This window comes from Eleginops maclovinus, chromosome 7 (genome assembly GCF_036324505.1).
Source record: "Eleginops maclovinus isolate JMC-PN-2008 ecotype Puerto Natales chromosome 7, JC_Emac_rtc_rv5, whole genome shotgun sequence".
NCBI lineage: Eukaryota > Metazoa > Chordata > Actinopteri > Perciformes > Eleginopidae > Eleginops > Eleginops maclovinus.
Window position 1 is genome coordinate 6,384,292 of NC_086355.1, and position 16,231 is coordinate 6,400,522.

The 16,231-nt window shown below is 40.2% G+C and overlaps 3 protein-coding genes across 4 annotated transcripts in view; 1 reads left to right on the forward strand and 2 right to left on the reverse strand.

Moving 5' to 3' along the window:
- Positions 1-299: 299 nt before the first annotated feature.
- Positions 300-4,414, forward strand: si:dkey-4e7.3 (uncharacterized protein LOC402865 homolog). Of its 2 annotated transcripts, none has more exons than XM_063888622.1 (7): positions 300-404; positions 974-1,068; positions 1,439-1,626; positions 2,108-2,287; positions 2,458-2,569; positions 2,876-3,012; positions 3,539-4,414. In XM_063888622.1, the coding sequence occupies exons 1-7, from the start codon at positions 352-354 to the stop codon at positions 3,884-3,886; spliced, it is 1,113 nt and encodes a 370-aa protein (XP_063744692.1). In that variant the 5' UTR covers positions 300-351; the 3' UTR covers positions 3,887-4,414. The 2 variants fall into 2 exon arrangements, with proteins under 2 accessions (XP_063744692.1, XP_063744693.1); XM_063888623.1 differs by having other exon boundaries at positions 398-472.
- A 4-nt stretch (positions 4,415-4,418) lies between these two features.
- On the reverse strand, positions 4,419-6,219 carry LOC134867801 (cytochrome c oxidase assembly factor 5). Its single transcript, XM_063888624.1, has 3 exons — positions 5,952-6,219; positions 4,908-4,991; positions 4,419-4,705 (listed from the first exon to the last, which is right to left on the reverse strand). The coding sequence occupies exons 1-3, from the start codon at positions 6,051-6,053 to the stop codon at positions 4,664-4,666; spliced, it is 228 nt and encodes a 75-aa protein (XP_063744694.1). The 5' UTR covers positions 6,054-6,219; the 3' UTR covers positions 4,419-4,663.
- A 532-nt stretch (positions 6,220-6,751) lies between these two features.
- Positions 6,752-16,231, reverse strand: part of mgat4a (alpha-1,3-mannosyl-glycoprotein 4-beta-N-acetylglucosaminyltransferase A) — a 31,307-nt gene continuing 21,827 nt past the window's right edge. The window contains exons 6-16 of the mRNA XM_063887999.1: positions 15,885-15,998; positions 14,198-14,273; positions 13,564-13,678; positions 13,121-13,251; positions 12,928-13,035; positions 12,757-12,831; positions 11,962-12,080; positions 10,563-10,641; positions 10,149-10,209; positions 9,195-9,307; positions 6,752-9,071 (exon numbers count right to left, since the gene is read on the reverse strand). Of these exons, the coding sequence (XP_063744069.1) occupies positions 9,045-9,071; positions 9,195-9,307; positions 10,149-10,209; positions 10,563-10,641; positions 11,962-12,080; positions 12,757-12,831; positions 12,928-13,035; positions 13,121-13,251; positions 13,564-13,678; positions 14,198-14,273; positions 15,885-15,998 (1,018 nt within the window). The 3' untranslated portion in view covers positions 6,752-9,044. The remainder of the gene's footprint in view (positions 9,072-9,194; positions 9,308-10,148; positions 10,210-10,562; positions 10,642-11,961; positions 12,081-12,756; positions 12,832-12,927; positions 13,036-13,120; positions 13,252-13,563; positions 13,679-14,197; positions 14,274-15,884; positions 15,999-16,231) is intronic.

Here is a 16,231-nt window from a genome sequence, read left to right on the forward strand (position 1 = left end):
ATATTCGTGTTTAGATATTTACTAATGTGTGTGTAACCCTTATTTATAATACATTCCTTTTTACATTATGTGTATTAATTTGCAATACTTCCACCTAAATTGTATATATCTATATTTGATTTATGTTTATGTATAAACCCTATATTTTAACTCGCATCAATCTATTTATTAGATTTATTGTATGCTTCCACTTGCCTACACGTTGTTCTCATAACACCATATAGTTTTAACAGCCTGCTCTTAACCTTTATATAGCCTTTGCTCTTAAATCGGTGCAGTTTTTGGTGTTCAGAAATCATGTCAGAGTGAGACCTCGCTGTATGTATCTGCTCTCTGTCTCCATCTGTCTGCATGGCACTGATTATCAGAGTTGTTGCAAAACCGTCTCCTAGATTCTGCAGGAGGTGAGGCGAGTGACACTTTATACCCTGGAGAGATGTTTGTGCAAATTCACAGAGATTTGCTACAATTAGTATGTCCTTCAGATATCTCTCTTGGTAACTTGTTTTGTTTCAGGTCACCGTGTAAATCAAGAACGCGTGATACACATGTCCATGCTCCTTAGGCAGAAACAAAAGACTAGTGACTCCATTTAAACTCTCACATGATGAAATATGTTGTGATGTTATAAAGGACATTAACCCACGTATTGCACTCAAGTACAAATGTGAGGTACTTGTCCTTGTACCCTTCTTGCATACATTATTAAGACAACATGCACATCATCAATCACACAAAATAAAATAATTATCCAGGACTGACTGTATATGGGGTATTTTTGTACTGTGGGATACACTTTTAATGTGTCTTGCATCTGTGTGTTAATCTAAAGTCTGACAATATATTTATTTTCTCGCTGAATGATTAACAAGAAGCTCAAATAATATTACCTTTATTTACTTTGCTTGCATAACTCCTCCCATTCAGCCCACCCTCTCCATTCATTCTCTGATCCTCTTCTTGCTGCTCAAAGGTTGTTTGCAGCTGAGCGGTGGTGGATCCATTCTCTGAGAGGAAGTGAAGCAGCTGGAAAAAAACACTGTTCATCATTCTCACACTCAGCTACAGGTAGGAGTTGTCCTGTTAAAAATGTACATCTGTTTAATAAGTTAACTGAAGAGGCCCCATTATGCAAAATGTCAGGTTCATATTTGTGTTTTGTGCCTCTATTGTGACATGTTTACCAGATGTTATGTTCAAAAAGCTCTTACTTCCTGTGCTGCAGCACCTACTTAAACCTAAAATGTAAACCAGAGCCAAGTCTGTTCTGATTGGTTAGCTGACCGACTCTGTTAAACAACCAGAAATGTTAAGCTTTCCGTATCATTGATTTATAGTAAACATTATCTGCAGTTTACTCATTTACCAGAGTAGTTAAAGTGTAAGTTTATCAGAGCAGCAGTGTTTTGTTGTCACTGGACTATTGTTTGCTCCTCAGCGTCCATGATGAGTAAGAAGCTGCTTCTGGATGTGGACTGTGGGGTGGATGATGCTCAGGCCATCATGTTGGCGCTGGCCGCCCCAAACGTGGAGGTCCTTGGCGTCACCTGTGTGCATGGAAACACCACGGTGGAGAATGTGTGCAAGAACACACTGCGAGTTCTGCAAGCATGCAATAAACTGGAGGTGAGTGCAGCACTGTTTACTACACTGTGTAGGTATTTTATGATCCTGACACGGTTTACTGGTTTATATTGTACAGGAGTTTTTCAGACCATTGTAAAAGTGTTTGCTTAAGAGTGTGAGGGGAAATGACAAGTGTCATATGTGTGTTCTTTTTTTAAACTGCCCTAGAACGAATTCTGGTTCCTCAAGCTATGAGGCAGGAACTGGACAAAAGTACAGAAGTAGTTTGAGCACGGTTAACTTGAGTAGAAAAGTTTAAAGGAAAGGCCACTTCCTTTGTATAGCACATTTCATACACCAGTAACATTTAATGTAGTAAAATGACATTGAAATACCCCAAATGTAAAAGATTAACAATATAGAAGTGCAGGCAAGTTGTCTGGTTTGGCTGTGTGATGTAAAACTGATTGAAAGATGAGTAATAATTACAGCAGTATAAATGTTTCATTGTGGGATTTTCGTTCTTCTTGTCTTGTGACAGATTCCAGTGTTTAAAGGGGCAGATAAGCCGATCCTTGGGAACAGCCTGAGTGCCGGACACTTCCACGGGGAGGACGGGCTGGGAGACTCTCCGGACCCCAACGCCCCGGGTCTGGATCTGCTGCAGGAGGAGGGCGCGGTGTCCGCCATGATCCGGATCGTCAAGGAGAACCCAGGACAGGTGAGGGGTGTGTGTGGGGGTGTGCTTATATCTTATTAAACGGAATGTGTTTGAAATTTAAAACATGTTTCACTATTTTCTGACATTTTACAGACCCAAAAATGTGTGTTGTGTTTTGTTTGTGTGTGCCTCTGTGAGGTATTTATGGTTTGTGTTGATTCCCCCACCAGGTGACTCTCGTTGCCACGGCTCCCCTCACTAACCTGGCTCTGGCTGTGAGGCTGGATCCATCTCTGCCCAGTAAACTCAGAGCGCTCTACATCATGGGAGGCAACACTGAATGTCAGTAAAATCATGTACTAGTCTGTCAATGGGATGGAATATTAGGTCTATTTTTGTTTTTAAAAATTATGAAGTTATTAATTAGCAAGAAAAACCTTCAATTTACATTATTTCACAAAGTCACCCAAAGAAGCCGCCGGAAGACAAGAAATTAATTGACAACTTGGAAATTCCTTGGTCTATTGGGGGAAAATTACCCACTTCCCTTTGCTCTGTTCTTTTTAGTTGTTTTTTTTAGCTAACAATGATCCTAATCTGCCTTTGTATGATCACGTAACCATGCTTCATCTGTGTTTTGCGCCACAGCTCGAGGAAACACGACAGTGTGTGGCGAGTTTAATTTTGCTGCTGATCCAGAAGCTGCATACATCGTGCTGAACGACTACCACTGTCCCATCTACCTGGCCTGCTGGGAGTTCACCTGCTACAGCAAGCTGTCCTGGGTTAGGCTTCCTTTTACACAGTCACGTATCATTTCTATGACAAAAGCACATAACCTTTCTAAAAAGTCAGAAAGAAAATACGGCAACATTCTTTGTGGAATCACTGGGTAAATGTAGCTGAATGAAGCATTAAATTCCTCAAAGTGCATGCTATATATTGACCGAAATCTGGCCATAGAGCAATTCAGTCCGTGCATACATCTACCAGCATGCATTGCACAAAAGCCTCTGAGTCCTAGAGACCTTGCAAGCCATAACCTTTTGCATTTCTTCAGTCAGACACTAGAATACACATGGGTGAATATCAGAGAAAGCCATCTTATCACACTATCACACCATAACATGCTCACGCATTTTAAGATGCCATGTAGAATGTAAAATAAAGCACCTTTTATGTCATAAGAGGGTCAAAATATATGATATGAACCTGAGAATGAGCATAACAGGGCCCCTTTAATGTATCAATGCACTCTTCAGAGAATCGTTACTGCTATGCGTTTATATTTATCTCTTTTTTTCTTGACAGGAGTTTTGCGACGCCTGGTTGGCGCAGGACACCGATAAAGCTCGCTTCATGGCCCGGATCTTCCGGCATAGCATCGAGGCGTCTAAAAGCGAGCGCATTCAGAAAGAGTTTGTCGCCGGAACAGGTTTCATTTCCTGTGACTCGTACGCCATGGCAGCCGCCGTGGACGATTCGTTCATCACAGAGAGCGACCATTACCCGGTGAGCGTGGAGCTGACGGGCACACACACCAGAGGCATGATGATCATGGATACTGTGGGCTTCCTGAAGAAGGAACGCAAGGCTTGCATCATGAAGAAGGTGGATATGGAGAAGTTCAAGCAGATGCTGATAGCTGCTTTAAAATAACACCTTTAAACACTATAGGTCACCTTGTCCGTCCACACATTTTGGCTCATTTCTCTATTTGTGTTCTTAGTAATAAAGGCAATATATTGTGTATAAACTTGTGCGACTAACAACAAACTGTGACTTTGCATTGTCTCTAGCAGCAAGGATGTAACACTCATTTTGTACCGTGCAATTTTAATGTTTAAGACACACTACTAAGGCTTAAAACATTTAGAAAATATATAATTGTGATTATTTTTGGCTGATATTGCAATATGAATATAGGAATGAGATTCTAATTTTCATCACAAAAGAACTATGGTGTGAATTTTGCAGCGATCGGTACAAAACAGCTTTTCAGCACTACAGTATTTAAAATATTGATACACATTTCCCCCGATCAAATATTGGCTACAGTGTGATTTGTCTAACATGTCCATGAGTTGTTCAGGCCACTTTCTACCTCAATTGTAAGACAGTTGCAATTGTAATTGCATATACATGGTATTTCAGATGAGTTATTAAAATTTGAATAAAAACTCTTAATATGTATTATTCATTATTTCTTTAATTACATCAACTCATAGCACAACAAACACACTCATTCATTCATAAAAAGCTCCCATGTTCTTTGTGTCTGGTGTATGTTAGATTATTGTTCAGTAGTCCTTTACTGCCCACTTTCTCGACACGTGTCCTTCAGATGAGGCTGCACATCTTCAGACTAGTGAGCCGCGCTGATGAGTGATTTAGCCAAATAAATACAAGTATGTACACATGTCCAGAGTTGGATCTTCAATATCCTTTCCTTCCTCTGAACCGAGACCTTGTGTCAATCTGTAAAAAGAAAAAGACAGAATTTAATTGAATCATTCTCAGCAATTTTCTGTTTCGTTCAGCTTCTGACCACTCTGGGAAAACACAGCCCGCATACACAGCAGGAAAGAGGAAGATAAAACATTCCCTGTACTCCTTATTCTTCCCCTTTCTTTGGCTTTGTAGTTGCACCAATGCTTTTGTGTAATTATAAATGACTTACCATAGACCTCTTGCACTCAAAGAAGGACGTCTGCAGGGCTTTGCAGTGGCCCTCCTTCAAACACTCACTGGGCAGCTTCCCCTCCTGACAAAACAAGAACCAGTTAGAATACACTGGACACTTCCCATGAGCAAAACATGCATTCCCTCCCACAAATGCAGTATTGAATCTCATTGGACAAACTCACTCAGTTTGAAATGTTGTTTTATCTTAGTTAGGGATGACATTTGAGGATTTTTTCAAGATGGACACCCTGAACGAGAAGAGGACAGAGCCTGTCCTTAATTTAAAATAACTACCTAAAACTACAGGTTTGACAAAAAACTTTTTAGATTGCAATGTGCAATGTAATGTATTCGATGCCTTTGTAAAATCAATAATGATTATGGACTTCAAATATCAAAAGTAAAAGTAATTGATCTTTTTGCGGTATTACATTTTGATGGTTATTATAATGTTTTTCATGTTCTACATGTAGGAGCATTTTTGTGCTGTAGATTGTTGATGTGGACCAAATGTAGATACTAATACTGTGAAGCTTAGTAGTACAGTCAGTAATGCATTATACCATCAGCACATCATGTGTGTTTAAGTGTACACAGAAGCTAGTAACTTTGAGTGTTAAATGAAATGTAAAAAGTACAATATTTTCCCCTAAAATATAGTCTATAAGAAGTATAAACTAGCTTCAAATTTAGAGAAAAATACAAAGAGGTAGGCTTACTTAAGCACAATACTTGAGTGAAACTACCTAATGATTGTCCACCACTGGTTTATTAAGATAATTCGGTGTATTTATTATATTTAATTATTATTATTATGCATTTCTTAATGTTGAGTACATGTCTATAAAACATGTTTGAATATTATTTTCAATACAAACAACTCGGGAAAAGTTGTTAATGGGGTGACGGTTATACAGCCTATGGGTTAGAGGGGAAGTAAATGAGTTGTCCATGAAGAACTCTTCACGGGTTTAAGGGTTAACTAATTAAGATGCGTTGAACTTAAATGTTTCTTATCTCTAGAGGACGTTTTTCCTACCTTCACCACGCAGTCGTGCTCCAGCAGACAGGCCTTGAAGTCCTCTCTGATCCCGGCGCAGGCTCTGGTGTCCTCCTCTTTCTCCTCGTAGTATTTCGGCATTGTGCTGAATCCTCTTTACCACCAGTAAACTCTTATTCATACAGTCACAACTGCAACAACATACGAGCAGTGACACCACCTATGTTATGGAAGCAGCTCTCAGCCACCATGTTTGTGAAAGTGCATGATGGGAAAAGGGAAGTACGTTACGCTGAGAAGTGCATGCTGGGAAGGTTTGTAGTTTTTTTTCCGTGTAGGTTTCTTATGGAGGGTTTGTCACAAAAATCATTTGTGGACAGACTCGTATTTGTAAATGTAATTTGTAAATATAAAGGAAGGCTTGTCGTTCTTTTTACAGATCAATAATCTGTGTGTCAATATTGATGTAAAACACATTCCACAAATGCAAAAAATAATGTGTAAACTCACAAAAAAATATGCAAATACGCAAAGAAATTTCACACAAAAACACAATCTGTGAACACTCACATTTGTAAAATAAATATATATTCTACATACAGATTATTGATCTGTTCAAACACATTTTACCTTTACCATTTTTTTGTTTTTTAAACATTGAGCAGACCAATTCTGATCCATTTGTGGAAAAACTACAATCGAATAAGCTCAAGGTCATTTTTACATATTTACTTTCCCTTTTATTTTACATCTATTCTGGAAACTGGGGAAACAGATGGAATGATAAATGCATGTGGAACAAAATCACAACACAGAAAAAGAATGGCCATGACATCCAACAACTTTTATGTTTTATTTCAAAGATGTCCATGAAAATGATGTCAAAAACATCAGCGGCAGGCATACACAAGTACATGATGAAGGCACATGAACCGATGGGTGTGTGGGTTTGTTTTTCATCGAGGGGAGGAGTTCCTTTTATCGTTTTTTCTCCTGTCCATAAATACAGTGAGGGGGATCAGAAGGAGATTTATGAGCGTTCATGCAGCCTTAATGTATTCAGTGGATCCAGAACAAGAGGGGAAAGCAAGTCCTTTTAGCAGTACTGAAAATGACACTTCCACTTCATGTACCACCAAGTAGCTCTCATCTTCTCCCCCAAAAAAAAGACTGATGAAGAGGCGGCTCAGACAAGAAACAATATTCATGCACATGAACAGCATGACTAGGAAAAAACAATTCCACTAAAAAGGCACTTCACTTTCCCCTTCCATAAACCACTCACAGGTAAAATGAGTGAAGTTGCATCCACTCAAAAACATTGGTCACACACACAAACACAAAACGAGTGAATTTCAATAAACTATTAAATGAGGCAGAACAGAAAGAGTGAGGGGAGTAAAGAGAGATAATGTTCATTGCTTTTTTATACATTTACAATCAGTGAAAGAACTACACAACCTCAGTCAAATCTTACAACAAAAGGCGCAATCATCAGTAGTCATGATATTCTGTCCCATCAAAAAACAGATACTCTATTGGACAAAATAGGCCGTCATGTGGAATTGTCAGTGAAATGAACTAATGGGAAGATGGGAAATTTAAGTACAATGGTGAAAGGTGTGATGGCAAAAAAAAGGTGAAAAAGCAGTGCAAATCACACTGTTTCAGATCTGGTAAAAAAAAAAAAAAACACCCCCTATCTTTTTTTTAAAACCACTTTCACTTAGATATTGATCAAAACATCCAATAACTTATTTGACTTTTTATGTTATTTTAAAAATATTAGTATATCCAGCAATCAAAGTGTAGGCAAGAGTGAGAGACTGGAATAATGTTGCAGAGACAATTTCAAGGGACCTGGATTTAAGGCACAATTTTGTTTTCCAATTTTGACCCACAACTTCTTCACCAGAATCTATTCTCAGCTCTCCTACCATTCAGTCTTTAAGAAGTGAAAATGAACATCAAACGTTTCGCTTCAAGTGAAAAGAACTGACCTGAGCACCTGCAGACAAAAGTTTGCAAGCAGCTGCAATAATGAAAAGAAAATGTAGAGTAGCAATTTAGGCAACAAACGAAAGAAAAACACAACAGTACACAAATAAAAACAGACTCTGAACTACCATAAACATCTCTCAATAGAATAAAAATATAGTTTACCTCTTGTACAAATTAAAGATTTATTTCAAATAAATTAAGTCACCTTCATAGATCGTCATAGCTGTATAATAATATATCAATATAACAATATATTGTTTCGGGAAAATGACGCCAAGGCAATGTCTGATTGGTTTTACTGTAAATGGACACTGAGGTCACACGGCTCGTCAGACAGGAGGTGAGATATGGTGTCATGGTACTTATTTTCTTGGCGGATCAGGGTAGTTATCTCAGAAAGTGGCCCTACAGTTTAGTCAAAGTTATTTCTGACTAGCTACAGGCAGGATTTTGGAACAAGCTCATCCTGAGTGTATGTTTCAGGACAAGTGGAGTATTTGAAGTGTGGCGGACAATACTCTGGGGCTGAGGGAAACATTGTTTGGGCTGGTGTTAATCTAGAGCTCTGTCATCTCTGTCAGGAACAGAGAGCGACTGGCCGTTAGCGATGACAACATTCTTCATCATCGTGGGCTATTTTGCTGAGGCTTTAGTGACAGTGCAACGCCCCAGCTGGCCCAAAGGGTGGCAGCATTGAATAACAGGAGGAGGAGGATTTGGCAGCATCGACACCAGATGACCGGTTCTCCCCAGATGTGATGATTTGTCCTCGTTTGTCCATTTTTTCCGATTGGGTTCAAAGCCGCTGAGCAACACAGTGACTTTGAGAACCGGAGCAGAATGCCTTCACGCACTCAGTTGTTGTACTTCAGGACAGTAGTATTCACATTCTCGAGAAATGACTTAAGAGCACAAGAGTGAGTGAGAGATGCAGAGAGAAATGGAGGAACCGATCGATGGGAAGCAAAAAACAAAAAAAAAAGGACGCCAGGAAGAGCGGGGTACAGGGAGGCGGCGCTCCTCAGACAGCGGGCTCGGATGACTTCACTGCTGGTTGCTAGGTGCCAGAAGCCCTGCGTAAGCAATCAGGAGAGTCTGGTCCCCTGGGGGGCCGTGATTCATGCTCCAGAGTCAGCCTGCGATCCTCTTTATATGTATCTGCAGGAGAGCGGAGCGTTACAAGTGTTATTAGATTTAAAAAAACGAGGCAGTATGCATCTTGAGAAAGTGGGGTTGATCACGTGATTTGACAGGAGAAGAACAAGTGTGTGTTTAGCTCACTTCACTGAGGATGGCCCACACCGCCGAGTCTTTGAGGACAGAGAGCCGTAGAGCTATGATGGGATTGAAAGAAGGATCCACGACTCCCTCGGCCACACCCTTCTCAAACTGACCTGAGTGTTCAAGCAGACACAAAGACAATATTAGGGATTGTAAATCATATTTATAGGGTGAGCCCAGAACTAATAATCAATCACTGGGTGCTGAAGTGAGAGGGCAACATGAACAGACTCACTGGAAGAATATTAACTTAATGTTTCACACATGGCCTTAAATCACCTCACCTGGATACCCAGTGACTGACTTTTGCACATAAGCTGTATTTACTTATCAGTATTAATAAAACGGTCTGAACATCTATATTTTTCTATGGTGTACTTACACTTATTTATTTACGTTTTAAAAGGGTCTATAGTTTGTTCCTATTTATTCCGTCTATAGTGTCTATACTTGAAACTGCTCTATAGCGTATTCAATTTCTATACTTCTGTTCATACTCTATATCCTTAACCTTTTTAATATCTGTCTTATTTTATACTATAATTCACGCTGCACTTTACAGGTTGTTTTGTTGTTGCACATGGCAATTTTGATTTATCAGTACTGCAATGGCATTTGAATCTAATTTCTTCATTCTATTGTGTCTTTATTACCGGTCCTATCCTTTGTTTTAAATGTTTGCCTGTTTAATACCTCAATTCATCTTATCTTAGAAAATCAAATCCACAAAGAACATTTAAACGAAACAGGTAGGAAACTAAAAGCAAATTTGAATATTGTCAGCAAAAATATAAAGACTCCAGGAAGAGCAGAAAAACTTCAGATTAAAATGAGAATGAAAAATAGAAAAAAGGCCGAGACGGTGAACACACACTTTTTTATACACTGTGGTTATCGTCAGTGTGTGTGTACAATCTGATAACCATGTTTCAGTGTGTGTGAACTCAGACTCACCGATCCTGTAAAATCGGTCTTCAGTTCGCTTGTACTTTTCTTTGGTCTGAAGTCCGGGTACCTAACATATAGAACATCAGTATATAAAAAAAAAAAAGAGTACAAACATGAGACACAAACAACTTTTGTAATGATCTCTCATTTACGCAGCACTCTAAATAGATGCTAACATGTGTGCCTGCACAGGGAGTGTGAACCACAGCGTCAGGATGTATTGCTTCGGGCGCAGCAACGATTCTGTCATGTTCACATTCCTGTCAATAATCAATATGCTACGCGCCTAAGAGCAACCACTCAATGTAATTTAATCAAAACCGTTTGCACATCACACCAGAGAAGGGTGACTGCGTGTGTGTGTGTGTGTGTGTGTGTGTAAGTGTGTAAGTGTGTGTGTGTGTGTGTGTGTTTTCCTACCGAAACAGGCAGTATTTCCACAGTGGTATTCTCGATTCTGTCCCCTGGGTGCTCTTGGTTACCACTGCGGAACAGGAACCTGCCAGATCAAGCATTCGTTTGAATATTTGCATCCATAGACAGGCCTTCTTGCACATTTTCCCTCGTGGTGGATCACCAAGAAACTTATGGATGCGTAATTAGGCAAATTATGGTCATGAAATAAATTGCTGTGTGAGTTGCACATCTTTTTTTGTTAACTCCGAGTCGGCTAATTTTCAAAGCGTTTGCTTCCCAGATCTCATATTCAGGTCATAGCTAGAGGTTTTGAACATTAACCATTGCACTATCCTTCTTAGCCAGCTGAGGAATCTCAATAGATTTCAGAGGATGATTTGAATTCACAAAGTGTGGGCACAGAGGGAAATGTGAGCTTCACTTAAGAGATTCAAGGAAGAAAAGCACGATCATGCTTCCCTTACTTCCCCTGAAACAAGGCGGGTTTCAGTTTGAGGTTCTACTTTTATGAAACAAGGTTGCTACACATTCTGGATGATTGATTTCCATGACTTAAGGTAACTTTTTCCAAACATTCTGTAAAGGTATATAATATAAATGATAAAGTTAGTGTTTAACGTCCAACAACACAGCCAGCAATCAGACACGATATTTATGCTTAAGGGGAAATAAGTGTTGTACATGTGCTGTGTCCTGCTTCTCACCTTTGGGATAAATAAAAACATTTAGTTCCAGAAAAAATGAAACTGAATCAATAACTTTCCAGAACAGTTTGGTTTAAATTACATGGATTTTCCAGTTTTTCCTGACCCTATGAACCCTTTGAAGGTTAACAGCACATAGTAGGAGGCAGAAGAAGTGATGACGTGTTTTCTAATCAGCAAGGCAAAACGAGTCTGGGCTGGTGTTATTGCTGTCATTCAAAAACAGACAAAACACTCAAAGAGTCAGAGAGAGAAAAAGTAGACGGCTGCTCACGGCCACAGAAACCGACAATCTGATGCACTTGTCTCATGGTCCAAACGTTATCTTTACGAGTGCAATGAATTCGTTCACCACCATAAAATGAATCTCCACATGACTGAATCTAAACATCCCCTCCCCGCTGCTGTAACGTTTTCTCGATCAGATCTCTTTATATTCTCTGTCTTGCTCCCACCTTCTCCACGGCTCCAGAGGGAGTAGGAGGCTGACCCGAGGAAGCTTATTTTAGAGCACCCTCATTAGCTCAGCCGGATCCCTGAAGAGACACACTCACACACACAGTGAAGCTCAACCTGAAGCACTAAATGGCAAGAGGCGGAGGAAAGCGAGGAGAAAGGTTTTGCATGTGCTTCCATGGCCGACATAGTTATTATAAATCTATGCTAATCATATTATCAGATAAAGCCCTCACACTTACTTCTCTATGCTAACAGGTCGGTCAAATTTGAAGAGGATGTAGTCTCCTGCTTTCGGAGTGATGGCCCAGAAGAAGTCCTCTCCCAGGTACGTCTTCTCCAGCGTGTGACCCTGGTACACCTGTGACACATCACATGTTTGGCTCCACCTTAATCACTGATTGTAAAGCTGACGGACGTTGAGTAGAAAGAATCATTTGTTTTTTTGTGTTATTTTTATGAATTAGGCTGAAGCTTTATTACAGATACTTCCTTATTTGAAAATCCAATCTACTGTTTGGGAGCAAAGGTGATCAAGTTTAGGACCTGATTCGGAATGAGTCGTTATGGATAAGCAGCTCCTGAGTCATTGTTTCCTTCCTTACAATTAAGATATTAAAAGTGTATTACAAAAGCATCCCCAATTTGAAATAAACACACCTAATTTTGGACAAACGTTAAACTGTCTTTAAGCTAGCTGTAACTTTTCAACCAAACTAGTCTAATCTGTACAGCTGCTCTTTAATTGCTTTTACACAACCAACAAAAAGCTAACAGGTGAAATCAGGCACAAATTAACTTTATGGTTTGAGGATGAAACGCTCATCAGCAGATACAGGCTGCCCATGCCGTGATGCTACAGACACCTGAAACTCACCTGTCTTTCAGTGAAGTGCCTGTTGTTGAAAAATCCTATCTTAGACTATTCCTATCTTAAATTAAGACTTTCAAGACAGGTAGGTTTCTTTAAAACGCCTCAGAACACTATAAATCAAAGTCAGAGAGACAAAATATGTTATGGGAACCCTGGATGATACCTTCACTGAAGTGGAAACCTCAGCTGGAGGGTTGACGTGCATCTTGTGGAGCAGAGGCTTCAGGAAATCCTTGTCCTGTAGACACATATAGAGGGGGAAATTAACATCTCTATACAGAAAGAAGACCCTCATGTTGAGACAAATAAATGAAAGCAGGGCCGTGAGACTCACTGTGAGCTTCTGGATCTTCCCAGCGAGAGAAGAATGGAGTCCCACGTGTTGAAACAGGGAGGGTCTGAAGCGCACACGCAGGCTGGACTTCTGCCGCTCGCAGTGTTTCTATAAAATAATACAGGGAGGAATCATGAGACCTTGACTGCTTACACTGACACTGACTTACAAATCTAGTGGTCTCCCCGCATACCGCATCTTTCTCTGGGTTGCAGACTTTGACCCAGAGGATGTGGTCCAGCAGCCAGTCGATGGGCTTCTCCTTATAGAACATGAAGATGAACTCGACAATGAGGTTCAGGTCCGGAGCCTGGAACATTTTTCCTGGAGGAAAGAGGAAATAAGGAAGGTTTAGAGTTGTCCATAGATCCTGCACGGCGTCACTAAGGACAAGACGAATAAAGAAAAACATATTTTAGGGATTTCCTAAAGATGGATTTGCCTTTCCTTGCCAAATCGTAGTACATCACAATGACCCAATTTCTACAGCGATCATTATCATATAGATATCTTCACAACTGGCTGCTCTGTATCCAGAAAATGATCACTATTGAGAGCCAGGAAATGCAACTTTTTGGCTTTCAGATAGTGCTCCATTCGACAGTCGATGCTGAGTATTGATCATACGGGTCGTACCAATAAAACCCAGCTGAGAAAACTCCAGGATCATCCAGTCCTCCGACGAAAGCTGCAGGGCGAAGTTCTTCATGGTGGCAAAGTAGTTAGGCTTGGCCACGATGTCATCCTCCAGCTGAAGAAAAAAACGGGAGAAAAAGAGGTGAGGTTGCTATTGGAAATCAACAAGGAGACTCTTCTACTTAAGGACAACACTGTGGCCTGAGCTAGGAAACACTAAACTACAGTAGCAGCAGAGGTCGAACGGGCAATACCTCTTCCTCCGAGCAGAGAATGGTAAAGACATACGGCATGCATGGGACAGAAAGTTGGGAAATTAACAACAAAAACTTGGTGCATGGTGTGAGAGTAAACATTCAAGGAAACATTCCCAAGTTAGACGCCTAGAGGAAACACATAAGTGATGTAGAAGTCTAAGAGGATTAGGCTGAGAATAGGAGAAACTGGCTTCAGTCTAAAGAAACAACACTGGTGATGCATCCACGCTGATGAATATCTGCAATAACACGACATATCTTTGCCTAGTAACAAGCTTCACGCTGACACGTATGAGTAACTGTAGGCAGAGTCCTTAAAAGGCACTCCAACAAGTTGCTATGGGAACCTTTATTTGATTCTGGTTAAAAGGACATACCTGGACATAATAAACTCCTTTGCTCACAGCATACATCATGAGGAAGGAGTAGTCCAGATTCTGCTTGGTTCGCCATCTGAAAAAAACAAAGAGTGAGAAGGGGAAGGGAACCAGGAAAAGACTTTTCCTTTCTCTTATTATCCGTTTACAAAGGGGTGCTGACCGTATTATCTTTGGCTAATTCAAACAATATTTGAGACAATAAAACTCATCCTATTGTATTTCAAAAAGTTACCCTCTGGGATAGACCGTCTGCTTTACATGTAAAAAAAGCCCAATTGTGCAAATCAGGTATTCTCATGTACACTGAACCGCAGACTCTACCTGAATAATTTATAAAGCAACACTGTCACACTAATGGTCTGATCTGAATGATCTGCCCTTGTTGCAGCCTGAGTTATCGCTGTTGTTCCGCGCAGGCAGCAGGTGTTTGTGATGCTGCCAGGGAGCAGGTGTGAAGGATGGCGCACACACACCAATGCACACACATTTTTTACACTCAGGTGAACGGACTCTATAAATATGTTGGCATGGATGCATGTGTGCTTAAACTCAGCCAGGTGGTCAAGTGTTGCTGCAGTTTTATCAGTAAGGGCATCTATTACGCCTTTTCTACCTCAATTACTTGGATGAACACACACACACACACACACACACACACACACACACACACACACACACACACACAGATTTTTGGTGGTATTTTCCTGAGGACTATTTTCTCAATCATTGTTTGGGCTGTACATTTTTTAGTCACAGCTCAAATTCTGTCTTTAAATAATCTATATATTCAGTTTAAAGAGGCCCTGTTTTCCCTTTCCTGTAGTGTGTGACATAGGTTTTTGTGCATGTAAATGGTTTGCAAATCCCAAAGTTCATTTAAGAGGTAGTTTCTCTCCCACACACCCTGCCTGAGACGCCTCCATGTCTTACTTCTGGAAACAGTTATTGTACAGTACAATTATGAAACCTTAAAATAAGCATAACAAGGCCTCTTTAACACGATATAAAACAGCCAAACGCACGACATTTCCATATTTGAAAGTGTGTAAACTGCATTTTTGCATAAGAAAATATTTTAACTATTAGGTGATTATCAAAAAAGATAGCAATTAATTTCATGTTGCTTCACTAATTGTTGCAGCTCTAAAACATAATCCTTTAATACAATAGTCCGTATAACACAAGATCCTAACCGTTCAGCTATCAGATCAAATGTGTGCTCACAGTCACCCATATCCAAACATAGCACATCCTCCTCTGGGCCTACAGTCTATTATCAGAGCGCACTGTAAGTAGTTGGCACAAACTGCAAGATAAACATATTTCTAATGAAGCCAGTTGTTAGCCGACTTTAAAGAGAAGATAAGTACAGAGGATATAAAGAGGGAGCACTACAGGGAGAACGAGATAGAGGGGGCTGCTGATGACCTTGATGTGACTTTGAAAAATGCCTGTGGAATAACAAGTACCTCGGCCGCCTACCTTAAAGCCCCCGCTCTCTCGCCCCCTCCCACTCTCCCCCTGACTCATCTTTCTCTTTCCTGCAATCCTCATCACAGCTCTCCTGTATCTCAGGGCCGGTTTCTACATGATTACCATGATGATTTCTATCACATTTTTCCTGATTGAATGTCAGAGCAGTGAAGACAGAGATAACACACATTCCTTGGCTGTGAGTTCTTACTTGACTCTCTCTTTGGAGTCTCCAAAAGTCTCCTTGAGGTTGGTTAGCTCGGGGTAATAGGCGGTGGGTGGGGAGATCACCTCCAGCAAACCTGAAGTCAGCTCTATAGAAAACCTGGAGGAAAAAGGGGAAACACACTATTTCATTTCATTCCTTACACGTGTTACCAACATGTTGTGCGCCTGTCAGGAAGCAGAGAAGTACTTTTACTTAAACAAATGAATGAATAAAATAAATAAATACAAATAAAATAAAAATGTAATTCCAAGTCCTTCATTCAAAATGTTACTAAAGCTAAGTTCACAAGAATCAGCAAAAAATAACTAAAATAAGAAAAGTAAAAGTAC